This window comes from Saimiri boliviensis, chromosome 1, assembly GCF_048565385.1.
Source record: "Saimiri boliviensis isolate mSaiBol1 chromosome 1, mSaiBol1.pri, whole genome shotgun sequence".
Taxonomy (NCBI): Eukaryota; Metazoa; Chordata; class Mammalia; order Primates; family Cebidae; genus Saimiri; species Saimiri boliviensis.
This window is the reverse complement of record NC_133449.1, coordinates 125339172-125355123: the sequence shown is the minus strand read 5'-3', so window position 1 is coordinate 125355123 and position 15952 is coordinate 125339172. Positions and strand designations below refer to the sequence as shown.

At 51.7% G+C, this 15952-nt stretch overlaps 1 protein-coding gene across 2 annotated transcripts in view; it reads left to right on the top strand.

The window, feature by feature from the left end:
* GPT2 (glutamic--pyruvic transaminase 2) overlaps positions 1-15729 on the top strand; it is a 43215-nt gene extending 27486 nt beyond the window's left edge. Inside the window, exons 7-13 of one of the 2 annotated variants that reach the window (XM_010347815.2) lie at positions 1962-2041; positions 3976-4112; positions 7228-7402; positions 9406-9561; positions 11534-11646; positions 13229-13309; positions 15266-15729. In XM_010347815.2, the coding sequence (XP_010346117.1) occupies positions 1962-2041; positions 3976-4112; positions 7228-7402; positions 9406-9561; positions 11534-11646; positions 13229-13309; positions 15266-15320 (797 nt within the window). In that variant the 3' untranslated portion in view covers positions 15321-15729. Of the gene's footprint in view, positions 1-1961; positions 2042-3975; positions 4113-7227; positions 7403-9405; positions 9562-11533; positions 11647-13228 lie in introns of both variants that reach the window. The other variant, XM_039480493.2, reaches the window with a different exon arrangement.
* Positions 15730-15952: the final 223 nt, after the last annotated feature.

The following is a 15952-nucleotide window of genomic DNA, read 5'->3' as shown; positions in this document are numbered from 1 at the left end:
TATCTTCACTCCTCATTTTTCTGAACTGGTTTGGAGAACGCTGCTGTGGTTGTGTTCTTTCACACAGTATTGCTGTGTACCTTTAAGGCCTGAGAAAAAAACATAATATTCAAAACAAAAGCAACTAAACAAAAACAAACAAACACCAGTTTCCAGAAGTTGCAGAGCACCCCCAATTTTGCATATTTTTCTTTTTAAAAAAGTCCACAGTCCTGCCTGTTTTGATCTTTCTGGGCCGCTGGCTTCATACACCCCCAGTGCTATTTGGACACAGGGAACAAGGGCTCCTCTCTCTTCCTTTGTTGAGATAAATTGGGGAAGGGCCAAAATGCTTTGGAGTTGATTGTGGAATCTGTTTCTCGGGAACATCAGATACTTCAGTCAGCTGAAAACACCCCTTGAATTCCTGAGTGCAGAAAATGGTTGCAGCTGGCGATACCACTGGCTTATTTATCCCAGCTCCTGGGAGCAGGGGAATGAAGATTCTGTAGAAAAATGACATAGAGCTGGCTTCTCAATCTTGGTTGTACATTAGAATCACAAAGGGAGCTTTGAAAAATCTCAGAATCACACCTGGATAATATTTTTATTGTAGAGATGAGGTGAGCCTAGGCTGGTCTGGAACTCAAATGATCCCCCCACCTTGGCCTCCCGAAACACTGGGGTTATAGGCGTGAGCCACTGTGCCGGGCATTTTCTCCCTGATCTTTATGATGCTTTCAAGCCTTTCTGACCTGCAGTGCAGACATACCACACACATACCACACACACACCACACACACGCACGCACAGGCACCACACATACCAAAGACATGCACACCACGCACAGACACCCACACCCATACGTATGCACATGCATGTCACACAGATACACAGACACGTGCACACATACCCTACCATACCTACACACTACACACAAATGCACATGCATGTGCACACACCTCACTCCACACACCACAGACACGTGCGTGCACACACCCCACCACGCCTACACACGCCAGACACCCCGCACCTACACACCTCTCACACCTACACACACACCACACACACCACCACGCAACACACACCTACCCCACACACACTACATCTACACACCACACACAAACATGCACATGTGCATGCACACATACCTCCAACACACCTACATACCACACAGACACATAAGCACATGTGCATGCATACACACCCTACTACACCTACACAAACACCACACACATACACATATGCACATGCGTGTGCATATACACCAGACCAGACCTACACACACCCACCTGACCACACCTCCACACACCACACACATCCCACCATACCTACACACACCTACCCCACACACACTACATCTACACACCACACACATGCACATGTGCATGCACACATACCTCCAACACACCTACATACCACACAGACACATATGCACATGTGCATGCATACACAGACCACACGTACACATATGCACATGCACACACCACACACATCCCACCACACCTACACACACCACACATAAACATACGCACGTGTGCATGCTCACACACCCATCACACCTACACACACCACACACAGACTTATATGCACATGCATGTGCACACACTCTTACCACCCACACCACACACAACCCTACCCCCACACCTACACACACACCACACACACATAGGCACATGTGTGTGCACACACACACCCCACCACACCTACACACAGCTTTCATAAAAATAAGAGAGTGAGGTGGGAACCCCTTCTTTCTTGCATAACTGGCTGAGGAGAGTCAGACACAGGCTGCTCTTCTGGGTGTCCCTGGAGGCCAACTACGCCATCATGCATGGCAGCCAGGGACAGGGGGGTCTCTGGGGGGATCTGGGAGTCTCAAGGGAACACAGGGCACCGAGTGATTCTGAATGGGCTTCTGACCTGGGTACAGTTTAAGCAGCATTACAACCGACATTTTGATTTTCTTGGGGATTTTATAGGCCAGGTACAAAGCAGAAAGTGCATAGAAGATGTGATCCATTTTGCCTGGGAAGAGAAGCTCTTTCTCTTGGCTGATGAGGTAAGAGGGTCCCCACTCAGAGGGGGTGGGCACAAGCTTTTTCTCCTCTTGTGGGGGGACCCAGGACCCATTGTTCTGCAGCCAGAGAGAACTGTCTTGGTGTTGGAGGAATGATTCTGGCCCAGGGTGAGGATGTTCAGTGTTACAACTTGTGGGACTGTGACCTAAATTATCCCTCTATCGGTTTGTACTCTTGGTTATAAATTTCAGAAATTCACCCCAAATCACTTAAGCTCTAAAAAAAAGAAAAGGAAAAAGAAAAAGTGCTGATGGGGTCATAGGTGCACAGCTGGATCCAGGGACTCAGATGTTATCTTCCAGGTCCTCTTTCTCTTTTCCACCCCTCTGTAACACAGGCCTGTTACCTTCCCAACCTAGAGATTCCCAGCCTAGAAAGAGTGCTTTCTGCCCTGGTGGTTCCAGCAAGTCTCAGAATTGAGCCTCATTGGTTCAGCCTGAGTCACGTGCCCGTTGCTGAACCAATCACTGTGATATAGGGGTTCTAGTATGCAAATTGGCCAGGCCCAGAGCACAGGATGGGCTCTCTGGTTTCTTTTCCCAAACCTCCAGATGGAGAACCAAGGAGGGTTATTCCCTGAGGGCCAATTGAGGGGCTCCTACCCAACAAGGGAGGGTGGGTACCCAGGGGCAGAAATGACTGACGCCCATTCCTCATAAAGCTGCAGTTCTGTGCCTCCCAGTACTTCCGTATCTGCTGTCTCATTTAATTCATTTACATCTCAGGAAGGGATCTTAATTAACCCCCCTGTACCTGTTGCTTCTTGAATTCCAGTTCTGGAACCGAGGTCTGCTTATTCTCTTAATGTTTTGTAAGAAAGAAACTAAGGCTCTATCAAATCCTCTTTTTATTTCCTCATTTCTGCATGGTTTCTGGGAAGCTGCAGCTTCTAGCCCACTGCCTTCATTTCTTTGCTCCTTGTCACCCTCCCCCACACACATACAGACACACACATGCATACAGACACACATATATACAGACATATATACACATGAAAAGACACACACACACACACACACACACACACACACACACACACACACACACAGAGCTTACCCATCAATTTGTTGCCTTAATTAGTAAGAGATGGACCTGACATCTTTATTTCTAAAGGAGGGAAGGGTCAGAGAGAGACCCATGGTTTTCCTCCTGACCTGGTACACAGAACTCCCCTCTGGGTCTGGGTCTGGGAAGAGGAGAACGAGGAGGACAGGGCCTGGCTTGGTGATGGAGCGAGCCCAACCCTTCAGCTGATCCCCAGGGCCCCAGAAAGCCTCAGTTTCTCTGATCTCCAAAATTGATGGGGAATTAACCTCAAAGGCCAGGGTGGGTGCCTGCCTGCTGTGAGTGCTGGTCTCTGGGGACTGGAAAGAACTAAACAGGTGCAGCTGCTGCTCTGGCAGGGAAGAGTGGGAGGAAGAAAACCGTGATTCCACTCTGAGGGGTAAGTGTTGCAAAGGAAACGCAACAGTGTTAGCTCTTCAAATAGGAGGTCAGAGGAAAGGGGCACTCATGCTGTCTTCACTGGTGTTGGTAAAGCAAGGAAGCACCATGCTTTAGGAGGAGAGTCTGCTGGGGGGAGGTGGGGGGGGGTCTCAGCACCATCACTGGTCAGGTGAGGTGGAAGGGAACTCTGGAGATTGGGTGGGGACAAGTGTGAGAGAAATCAAGTGAGCTCCTGAGCTGTCTCAGCATCTGGCCTGAGGCCTTGCCTCCTTGCTTATTCTAGAAGGTTCCTTCAGGCACACTTGGCCTCGTCCCTGAAAGTGGCACAGGAGGCTGGTCTGGCTGGCCTGTCAAGGGCTGGGCCTCATGGCCCACAGCATCTGTGCCCTCCCTTGCCTCAGTCACACTGGGCAGCAACTCTCTGAGGCCCATTGGTGACTGGGTGACCATCCCTGTTCTGCCCCCGCAGGTGTACCAGGACAACGTGTACTCTCCAGACTGCCGGTTCCATTCCTTCAAGAAGGTGCTGTACGAGATGGGGCCCGAATACTCCAGCAACGTGGAGCTCGCCTCTTTCCACTCCACCTCCAAGGGCTACATGGGCGAGTATGTGGGCCTCCCTTCCCTCCCAACGCTAGGTCCACCAGGTCCTCACGCTGCCGGCTCCTCTGCCTTGCCCCATGGTCCACCCAGCCGGACAGAAAGAAGGCCGCCCTTATCTGTTGCTTTTGCTGCATCTCCCTGGCGGGGGAGCCATGGTATGAGAACAGCCCTGGTGCGGGGGATCAAATCAAATAAGGGCGTACTTGGAGAAGCCAGACAATGGACAAATGATGGAGTGGAACAGGACCTCGAGGCAGCTTGTGACACCTGGTGCTTTCTCCCTGTCACTGTTGTTCCAAGGTTGATTGATAGCTGAGGGGTCAGGGAGGGCCGATGGAGCCGAAAGACAACTGCTATTAGGCTGACAGGGCGTGCTTTGGGTGCAGAGCGGCCTTAGGTACTGCATGACCTCAGAGGCTAACAGGTCCGCTGCAATCCTGTGTGTGTTCATTCAGCTAATATTTACTGAGCACTTTTGATGAGTCCAGCGCTGATCTCAGTGCTGGGGATGCTGCCATGAACACGCCTTCCTGCCAGCATAGAGCGTGGGTTCTAGTGAGGGGAGAGAGCCGTAGGCAAATGAATAAATCGTGCGTCCCATGGAGAGCAGTCATTAGGAGAGAGGTAGGGGCAGGGTCGAAGGCCGAAGGGGTGCAGCCTCACTGAGGAGTTGGCTTCTGAGTTAAACGCCAAAGGAATGTGGCAGGGAACTGCAGATATCGGGGAAGAGCGTTTGCAGGCAGCAGGAGCAGCCTGAGCAAAGGTCCCTGTCATGGCAGCGTAGGGGGAAAGCAGTGTGCGAGGGGTGGTGGCAGAAGTGGAGACCTGAGAATCACAGGAGGCCAGGTCACCTGGGCAACTTTGGTGATTGTATTTTTCACGTATGCCCAGCATGACGTGGGATCTGTTGGAGGGGGTGCGGCCTTGCCTAGCTGGTATGTTGCTCCTCCTGGCTACTGTGTGGTAGGATATGGGGTATAGATGGGAACAGAGGCCAGGAGGCTGTTATAGTCCCACAGGTGAGCTATTGTGCACCAGGTAGACATGGGGACAGGATCCTGGATGTATTTGAAGGTGGGGTTGGTAGGAGTTGTGGATAGAAAAGACAGGTGTGGGAGAGAAGAGTCAAGGCTGAATTGTGGCCAGGCATGGTGGCTCATGCCTGATATCAGAGAACTTTGGGAGGCTGAGGTGGGAGGATCACTCGAGGCCAAGAGTTTGAGATCAGCCTGGGTAATATAGCAAGACCCCTTCTCTACAAAAAATGTTTTAAAAATCAGCCAGGTTTGGTGGTGCGTGCCTCTAGCTATTCAGGAGGCTGAGGTGGACCAGTTGAGCCCAGGAGTTCCAGGCTGCGGTGACACCACCGCACAATGAATTCCGAATTGTTTGTTCAAACAACAGGAAGGATGGTGTTACAGTCAACAGATGAGGAAGGCTGGGGGTAAAGAAGGTTTAGGGGAAAGAGCAGGAGTTTGGTTTTGGACCTGTTAAACTGAAACATGCCAGCTCGGCATCCAGGTAGAGAGAGATGTGTAAGTCTCCAGGCACGCTGACATCTGGGGGGAAGTTTAAGTTTGGGAGATTTCTGGGTGTGAATTGTGAGATTGTTGGAGCTTGAAGCCTGGACATGTCTCATACTCACATGGAGTGAGGCCTGGGCCTGGGCCCCCACTGCTGGGAGGTTGGGGGAAAGAGAACGAAGCTGCAGAGACTGAGGAGAGACCACTGGGTTTGCAGCAAAGAGCATGCGTTCCCAACATGGTGGGGTCCTATTCTGTGCCAGGCGTTGGCATGGGGAGGGCTCTTGGTCATTAGGCTGGAACAGTGTAACTGTGAAGCTCGAAGGAATACTTCCACCAGGTCAAGGGAGCAGTCCCCTTGGGATGGCTGCCAAACTGTTACTGGGCTGCTTAGATCTGGGCACTGGCTAATGTATGCTGGTCTTTCTGGTCTACCTCTGCCTCATTGGCTTTCTGGTCTAGCAGTCCTGGCTCCTTGCTTGACTTCCTTTTGCTGTATAGCTCTTTTCCTAAACAAATCTGTTCTCTGTGAACTTAGTTATCAAACTTAAGCATGTTTACCACACACTTATCTATTGCCCTGTCTCAGTTATTGATTACCCTACCAGCCAGGGTCCTGATATTGGTATCCTGAGTCGTGTCCCCGTGTTCTCAGATCTGGATGAGTTAGGATCTGACTGCTTTACTTATTTTGATTCTCTGCTCATCAGCAGAGGATTAAGCAGAAAGTTCTGTCTTTCCATTTTTATCATGGGACACTTTTCTGAGATGTTAGAATCTTCCCACCTTGGACCATCCAGTCCAGGGATCAGATGGGAATCTTTGCCAGTTCCGTTCAGCAGCATGACCCCAAAAGCATGTTACTAAGCATCTCATCGTGTCAGGTGCTCTGAGGCTGGGGGTGGGGGTGCATGGAGGATGGTGACCAGGTTCCTGCCTCCGGATGTCTGTGTTCCTATGGTTATTAGTTTGAACGTTTGCAGCTACACACCAGAGGAGATGTATGTTGCTGATTTGGTTTGCAAAAGTTTTTTTTTTAACTCATCACATGTCCTCAGCTTATTTTCACATAATTTGAGTGTATCAGTGAGGATTCTTTTGGCTGTAAATTACAGAAACTTGGGTGGGCAGGATAGCTCATGCCTGTAGTCCCAGCACTTTGGGAAGCTGATTCATGAGGATCGCTTGAGGCTGGGAGTTCGAGAACAGACTGGGCAACATAGCAAAACGTTATCTCTACAAATATAAAACATAAAAAAATTAGCCAGGCATGGTGGCACACACCTGTAGTCCCAGCTGTTTGAGAGGCCAAGGTGGGACTATTGCTTGAGCCTAGGTGGTTGCGGCTACAGTGAGCTAAGATCACACCACTGCACTCCAGCCTGGGTGACAGAGCAAGATCCTATCTCTTAAAAAAAAAGCTACGAATTTGTACATAGTCATCACTGCTGTTCACCTTCCATTGGCAAGAACTCAGCCACACCTGGCCAGTAGGTGTTGGGTGTGGGGATGCTTTCAAATTCTGGCTGCCCAAATGGCACTTTGTTGAGGTCTTTCTGTAACTGGTAGTCCTCTTCCTCTTCTTGGCCCTCCAGGTGTGGTTACAGAGGAGGCTACATGGAGGTGATCAACCTGCACCCCGAGATCAAGGGCCAGCTGGTGAAGCTGCTCTCGGTGCGCCTGTGCCCCCCAGTGTCCGGGCAGGCTGCCATGGACATCGTCGTGAACCCCCCAGTGCCAGGAGAGGAGTCCTTTGAGCAGTTCAGCCGGGTGAGTCCACTGTGACGCATGCACACCACTGCGGCAAGGGTCACGCTTTGAGCAGTTCAGCCAGGTGAGTCCACTGTGATGCGTCTGCTACTGGGGTCTTGGACAGTTCCTACTGCACCAGTGGCCGGCCTATCTCCAGATGGCCAGACAGCAGCTTCCCAGGGGTGTGTGGCCTGCAGAGGCGCTCATGGCTCCTCAGAGCCTGAACTACCCCCATGAGTTGAAGTCCGGAGGTGTATCTGGGCATTGTTTGGAAGTTAGCACTGTGAGTGTGTGTGGGCAGGTGAACCCTTCCTTTTCCTGATGGCGAGTGTCAAGGAGGGAAGGGCATTTTGTCCTGATAACATACTGGGTGGACTCATGAAACTGAAAAGAAGGTGAGGTGGACGGGCACAGCATCAATGGAGGCCCTGGCCTGCCTCTGCTACCCCATGTTCTCACAGCTTGACAGGGTCCTCCACCTCTGACCAGTTCAAACAAAGGAATTTATGGGTTGTGTAACCTAGAAGTCAGCTCCCAACGGGTCCAGGCTCACTTCTTTTTTAAAAACATTGTGATAAAATGCACATAAAGTTGACCATTTTAACCTTTATGAAGCGCTTCGTTCAGTGGCAGTCAGGACATTCACTCTGTCCTGCAGTCATCACCACCATCCGTCTCTGGAGCTGTCCCATGATCCCACACTGAGCTCTGCCTATTACCCACGAACACCCCAGCCTGCCCTCACCTTAGCCCTGGCAGCCACCCTTCTTCCCCCTTCTCTCCACTCACCTCCTCGAGGTTCCTCATAGAAATGGAGTCATGTCGGCTGGGCGCAGTGGCTCACGCCTGTAATCCCAGCACTTTGAGAGGTTGAGGCAGGTGGATCACCTGAGGTCAGGAGTTTGAGACCAGCCTGGCCAACATGGTCAAACCTCATCTCTACTAAAACTACAAAAATTAGCTGGGCGTGGTGGTGCGTGCCTGTTATCCCACCTACTCACTTGAACCCGGAAGGCGGAGGTTGCAGTAAGCTGAGATTGTGCCACTGCACTCCAGGCTGGGTGACAGAGCCAGACTGTGTCGCAAAAAAAAAAAGGGGAGTCGTGCCTTTTTTGTCTTTTTGTGACTGGCTTATTTTCCTCAGCATGGTATACTCCAGGTCCATCTGGTGTTGTGGCCCGGGTGGTGATTCCAGGCTGAACCATGCTCCCAATGCGGACAGGCCACGTAGTACTTATGCCTCCATCTGCAGCCCACACCTTCCACACCACTTGGCTGGCAGCTCCTGTGGAAGCCCTGGATGGCGACTGCTCCAGCCGCGGACACCCTGGACACACGCCCAGCTCAGGCCCAGTCACCGACCCCCACTTGCTCTGCTTGGGCCCGTGCTGCATGCGCACCACACAGATTCTGTGGGGTGGGGAGGGTGGGGAGCACTGAGCCCCGCAAATACATTGGTGGGGGCCTGTCTGCAGAAGAATGGGCATGTCTCCTAGAAGTATGTTCTAAGGAATTGTGTCCAGAGCCAAGTCCATGCAGACTGACAGGCAATGACTGCTTTTTCTTGTTTTCTGGAAAGACATCTTGGTATGAGAATAGAACCCATGACACAGGCTGCTGGGCTCTACCCCCTAGCCTAGAACTCCCTGGTGTCTGTGTACCCCACACCCCAGGGCACATGGCAGCCTCCCAGGGTGAGCACTGTGGAAGAAATCCTGCCAGGAGACGTGTTCCACCCACCTCCTGGTTTTGCTGTGCTGGCGCTCACACAAGCTCTTTGGTCAGTCTGTCTGATACCCCAGTGTTGAAGAAACAGACCACCCCACCCATTCCATCTGTGTGGTATGCATGGGGCACGTGACCCAGGCAGAGCAAATCTGAGTCAATGCCTGGGTCAGTGGGGACATATGTTCAAAGCTGGAGCAAAGTCATCTTCCAGGATTTCCACAAGTGCTGTGGGAAAGATTAGTGGCTGGAACGAATCTATCCAGAGATACTGACTGCTGTTTCTGTCTCATCAGGAGAAGGAGTCGGTCCTGGGTAATCTGGCCAAAAAAGCAAAGCTGACAGAAGACCTCTTTAACCAAGTCCCAGGAATTCACTGCAACCCCTTGCAGGGTGCCATGTATGCCTTTCCTCGGATCTTCCTTCCTGCCAAAGCTGTGGAGGCTGCTCAGGTCTGGGGCATGGGCCAGGCTGGCTCTCTCTTACCAGGTTCACTTGAGATGCTGGGTTGGGGGCCCCTGCTTATCTTGGGGAGCAGAAGCGCTGTCCCTGGAGGTGCTGAACTGTGTGTACCTCAGTCAGATGGTGTTGACTATGTAAAGATGACAGGTTCTCGGAGGCCCAGCCATGTGCTATGATGGTGGGCAAACATGAGGTGGGCCCCAGGGGAGAGGAGCTGATCTCGACTCTGAACACTGCTACTCCCAAGGGAGGTGCCCGGGTGAGATGCCTGTGGGGGAAGCAGCAGGAGCTGCCGCTTCCACCCAGCCACTGCGTCCTAGAGCAGCGCTTCACCAACTTCAGTGTGTGCACCCATCACCTGGCGCCTTTTTTTTTCCTTTTTGTGGAGAACGGGGTCTCGCTATATTGCCCAGGCAGGTCTCAAACTCCTGGGCTCAAGCTATCCTCCTGCCTCTGCCTCCCTAAGAGTTGGGATTACAGGCTTGAGCCACCATGCCTAACTTTTTTTGTTTTAATTGCATTTTTATAGAGAGAGATGGTGTCTCACTTTGTTGCCCAGGCTGGTCTCAAACTCCTGGGCCTCAAGGGAACCTCCCACCTCAGCCTCCCAAAGTGCTGGGATTGCAGGCGTGAGCCACTGCACCTGGCTGGTTGTTTTTGTTGTTTGTTTTTGTTTTGTTTTGTTTCTTAAAGGGTCTTATGTCTGCAAGGTACCTAAGAGTCTGTGTTTGCACCAAGTTCTTGGGTGCCACAGAGCCTACCTGGAGACTCACAGGGAGCACAGTTTCTGCAGGTGGCATCCTCACCTACCCCCAAGCCTCCTGAATACCTGTTAAACACTCAAGTCTAGGCCCCACCCTAGACCTCCAGAATCAGAATTCCTGGTATTAGGCCAGGTGCCCTGGCTCACACCTGAGGGCTCAGCATTTTGGGAGGCTGAAGTAGGATGATCATTTGAGCCCAGGAGTTTGAGCCAGCGTGGGCAACATGGTAAAACTCTCTCTACAAAAAATTTAAAAATTAGCTGGGTGGTGTATGCCAGTGGTCCCAGCTGCTTGGGAGGCTGAGGTGGATGGATTGCCAGAGCTTGGGAGGTTGAGGCTGCAGTGAGCTATGATCATGCTACTGCACTTCAGCCTGGGTGAGAGCAAGACCTCTTCTCTTAAATAAGTTAAATAAATAAATAAATAAATCCCTGGGCCAGGTACGGTGGCTCATGCCTGTAATCCTGGCACTTTGGGAAGCCAAGGTGGATGGATCACCTGATGTCAGGAGTTCGAGACCAGCCTGGCCAACATGGTGAAACCCCGTCTCTACTAAAACTACAAAAAAGCCAGGCGTGGTGGCCCGTGCCTGTAATCCCAGCTACTCTGGAGGCCGAGGCAGGGAGAATTGCTTGAACCCAGGAGGCAGAGGTTGCAGTGAGCCAAGATCACACCATTGCACTCCAGCCTGGGTGACAGAGTAAGACTCCATCTCAAAAAAAAAAAAGAAAAGAAAAGAAAAAAGACTCCCTGGTGATAGAATCTGATAATCTGTGGTTAACAGGCTCCCCGGGTGGTCGTGCAAACCAGTGTGTGGGCAGCAATCTTGAGAGTGCCCCAGAGAAGCTTGTTCCATGAAAGTTGCATGCAGACCCCAGGGCCCCGTTTTCAGAGGATTGCATGGCTTGACATGCAGGAAGCCACTGCTGATGCCTGTTGAGTGGCTGCCTGGGGATGGGCACTCCCCGAAGACAGGCAGGAGCACCACTACCCTGGCTGTCCCATGGTAGTTTTTAGGTGTCTGCCCAGCAACAGCCACCAGCAGTATCCCAGCATCCAGCCCTGGTTCTCTAGTAGTAGAAGGGGAGAAGGGCATGCCGTGGGAGAGAACCTGCCGTTTAGATTACATTTGGCTTTGAGGGTTGAACGGTGTGTTTGCAAAGCCAGGCATGATCATGATCTCTGTCTGCTCCCACAGGCCCATCAGATGGCCCCAGACATGTTCTACTGCATGAAGCTCCTGGAGGAGACTGGCATCTGCGTCGTGCCTGGCAGTGGCTTTGGGCAGAGGGAAGGCACTCACCACTTCAGGTACGACTTCCTGTCCATACCAGGGGCTGGTCCAGGGCTGGTCGGGGGCTTGTCCAGGGAAATGTGGGCTTCTTGACATGGAGCAGAGGACTACTTTGGAGAAACAGAGGTGTGGAGCCCCTGTTTTCCCCTCAAGTCACCCCACTCTGTTCTGCTGCAGAGTCAAGCTCAGACCCTGGTCCAGGGATTAAGAAAAACTGAGTGGTTGTCTGCTCAGGGTCTTGTTCCCTGAGAGGTCTTCCTTGACTCTTCCGTCTCTCCCCTCAGCCATCTGTACCATCATCATCTGAAATGTTTCTAGTTGGGTGCTCCTTATTTCGCTGTCCGTTTTCAACTCTGTGATGGCAGCACACAGCTGCCAGTGCCTGGAGTGGTGCTGGCATGTGCTCGGTAGCTCCTGGCTACACCCTGGGCCGCAGCGCTGCCTGCGATCCTAGAGCCTGCTGAGGAGCTGCAGTGGCATCTGCTCCACTCGCGCCCAGGGCGTACCCCGCTCTGGCCCTGTGTGGATGGGAATGCTGGCACCCAGAGCTGAGCTGACTGGAGCAGAGGTTTCCCACTGTGGCCAGTTCTCTTCAGAACAGCGTCTTCCCTCCATGTGTTGCTCTCAGATGTCTCCCATGGCAGATGCTAAGAAAAGAAATGGCATGAGCTGTTAGCGCCTGGAGCCAAGTCTTGACTAGCCAAGGTCATGGGTCGTGTTCCCTGGATAGACAAAGCTTGTCCAGTTGGCCTTCCCACCCCTGGTCAGGCTTATCTCAGTGGCTTGGTCAGAAAGTGACTTAAGCAAGAGGGCTGCCGGGAGGGTCAGGGTGCATATTGGTGGACCAGAGGGAAGTGTTAGTTACTGTGGCAACTTGGGAATTCCTTTGGAGGGAGACTTGTGACTAGAGGGTGTCTCATGGTCAGACTGACTGGAGATAAAAAAGGCCCCTCTGGCAGGAGTAAAATCTCTATGATTCTAGGAAAGACCAAGAGTCATACTCTAGAGAAAGTTCCGTTCAGTGGTCAAAACGTTGTAGAGAGCTGGGTGGAGTGGCTCGCACACTTCAGGAGGCCGAATTCAGGATGGTTTGAGTCCAGGAGTTCAAGACCAGCCTGGGCAACATTCGCGAGACCCGTCTCTACAAAAAATTGTTTAAAAAACCAGCCAGGGATGTTGGCACCTGCCGGTAATCCCAGCTACTCGGGAGACTGAGATGGGAGGATCGCCTGAGCCCAAGAGTTGGAGAGGTTGCAGTGAGCTATGATCACTACTGCACTCAAGCTGGGGGAGTGGAGTGAGACTCTGTCTCCAAAAAAAAAAAAAAAAATGTGATTCAGGCCTTCTGCAGTAACAGGTAGATGTCTTAGCCTAAATGCTTCCCTAGTTTATTGCTTTCATTCATGTGTATTACTTGGGTGAACAACATATGAATGAAAGAGAAAGCGGTCCAAGTGCCGGGCGCTGTCCTGGCTGGAGCTGTTGAAGCTGACCAGGGCAGACCTCCCTTCTCCACTCCTAGAGGCGATGGAGCTGCTGGATTTGCTCATCTCCCCTCTTGCAGAGCAGCCAGGCTGATGCTGTTGTCTCTCCAACCAGGATGACCATCCTCCCTCCAGTGGAGAAGCTGAAGACAGTGCTACAGAAGGTGAAGGACTTCCACATCAACTTCCTGGACAAGTACGCGTGAGATCGCCTGGGCCCCAGCGGGAGGCCCATCCTCGGCTCTTCCTCCCCATGCCCACCCAGGCCAGGCTGATCTCGCCTCTCCCATGACTCTGCCTCAGGCCTCGCAGAGGCTGCTGGTCACTTCATCATCATTTTGCCCCCGGAGACGTCTTTCTTTGTGCCTTGATGTTGAGAGCGCCTCTCTTTTGAGCAAACAAGGGTTCTATATGCAACCAGAGTAGAGGGGACTTGCTCAGCAGGTGTGGCCAGGGTTCTCCGAATCTGTTACTGTTTTTGCTTCTGGAAAGTTCATTTGGGGTTTACACCAACTAGGCTGTGTCGGGTGAGATGTTTCAGATCTGGAAAAATGAGCAAGTGTTGGGAAATGTGTGACTTAGCCATGGTGAGGGCTGGAAATCCAAACTTACCACCGTGATCTGTGAATAAAGCCCTTAGTGGTGTGAAGCATCCAGTCCTTTGAACAGAAGGGCCTGGAAGGCCTGCAGGGCTGAGAGAGGGTCTGTCCTGTGGCCTGGAGGCAGGTGCAGGAAGCGCAGTGGCACGTGGACTGGGCAGGATGCGGCACTCGCTTGGGGTTGATGCTGGGGGCTGGGGCTGTGGCCATGGTCAGAGGGCCTCCCGGAGTGAGTCAGGCTGTAGGAAGAACCTGGTCTCCGCTTCTTAGCAACTCAGTCGGGCTGGAGAATTCTGTGCACCCGGTGGACTTTGGGACTGAGGGGTTCTCTTGAACATGCTTAAGCTGGAACCCCATCTGAGAGGTCTCGCTGAACTTCAGGGACACAGAGTGCAGCCCGGCAGCATCCCAGTTCCGTGGAGAGTCCCGCTGGAATGGTGTGGACCCATCCTCCGGGTGACTGGTGCCTGTTCTCCCCGGGGCCTGACCGAGCCTATGTGCACACCGCCCCCTGCTGGCAGCAGCGGGGAAATGAGGGCTGGAAATGCCCTCCCCGCAAGAGCAATCCCCTGGACCTGCCGAGCAGCGAAGGCCTTGGCCTTTCTTGAATGATGGCAAGCTGAATCTGATCGGTTTCCTAGCTCTTAGGTGGTAAAAGTGCCTGGTAGCTTGGCTGCTGTGGAGGAGTCAGTGAGTTGTGACTGGAGGTTTATTGGCATGCTTTCGTGCAGTGTTTTGCTTTCACGTTAGCTTCCAGCCCCTCTCCCAGGCTGCAGACTCTAACCTGTGGCATCAGTCCTCTCCCGGGCCAGGAGGGCGCCTTCCCCCAGCATGCGGCTTCCCTGGGCGGGCCAACATATTCGAGGCCGTGGTGCTAGGGGCTTAGCCCTCACCTCCCTCACTGGGAGCCTCCCCATCACCCCTGCCTTCCCCAGTGGGAAGTTAGGGAAGCTCAGGAGCCTGGGACCCCCGTACGTCCCAAAATGGGATTGGAGGAGCTGGAGAGAAAGCAGAAGAGATCAAGGAGTGAGGCTTAGAGCAGCCTCTGCTGTGATTTCCACACCAGGTCTGTGCAGAGGAAACAAGCTCCATACTGTCCTTACCCACCGACATCACAGCCCCTACGAAGAAAGTAGCCACAATCTCAAACAATAAAAGGGAATGTTATAAAACTTTTCCTTCCTTAAAAAATGAAAAAATTGCACTTGTGCTTGCTGTGTGGTATATAAACCAGGATTTATCCCAGAGTCCTGAGGTTGGTTTCTCGTGGAAAGGTTAAATGGTAGAAGCTAGTCTATTTTTTATATTTTTGTAACAATTGCTTTTTTCATGGGGGAGGTGGGGTTAGTATTTATAATCCTAACAAGTCCAGTAATTTTTTATAAATCTCTTCAGATTATAACCAGTCCCTAAAAACTTTACAACGTTTACATAATTTTTTAAAAGAGGCTGTATACACTTGTTTTGCTTTCAAAATAAATGATAAGGTCAGCTAGTTTAGGAAGTTAACTTCGGGTAAGAATGCTGATCACGATAGGTTTGATTTTCTACAGATTCTGTTCCGGTCCTTTTCCTGTCCGGGCACCACCCAACAAAGTTGTCATTTGAGGTCGCACTTGGAAGTTACATCTGTGAAGTTTCTGTCATTCATGCAGATCTGTGTGTGTAGCGTGAGCCGGGGAAGCACAGCAGGGCTGTGCCTCGGACGCCCTGTCGCTGCGCACCCAGAGGCTCGGCTGGCCGTTCCTGTTTTGATGTGTGTGGAGTTTGGGGGAGGAACAGACACAGATCAACCTGTGGCTGTTTTCATGTCTAGGTTCTCACAGGCATCTCCCGACAATGGCTCTACTGGAAATTTCCATAAATAAAATGTCCAAATGGTGACTGTGTTTAACTTTCATTGTAGTTTGAATCTAAACATCGAGGACATTACTAACTTTACACCTTCACTCTTTGTAATTTATGTCTCTGTAACAATAATGGGCGTTTCCACCAAACATGACAAACTCATCATGGCTTCTCAGCTTCTGTGTCTTCTTAGGGGCGTTCCTAAGACACCTGTGCTGTTTTTTGTTCACTTGTAGAGAAACTTCATGGATTCTTTGAAATAGAATATAGTTAAAATGAACACTGGTGGAAGAGAAATAAGAACTGTCAGCCTTGGCTGGGCGCGGTGGCTCATGCCTGTAATGCCAGCACTTTCGGAGGTCAAGGCAGGCAGATCACAAGGTCAGGAGTTC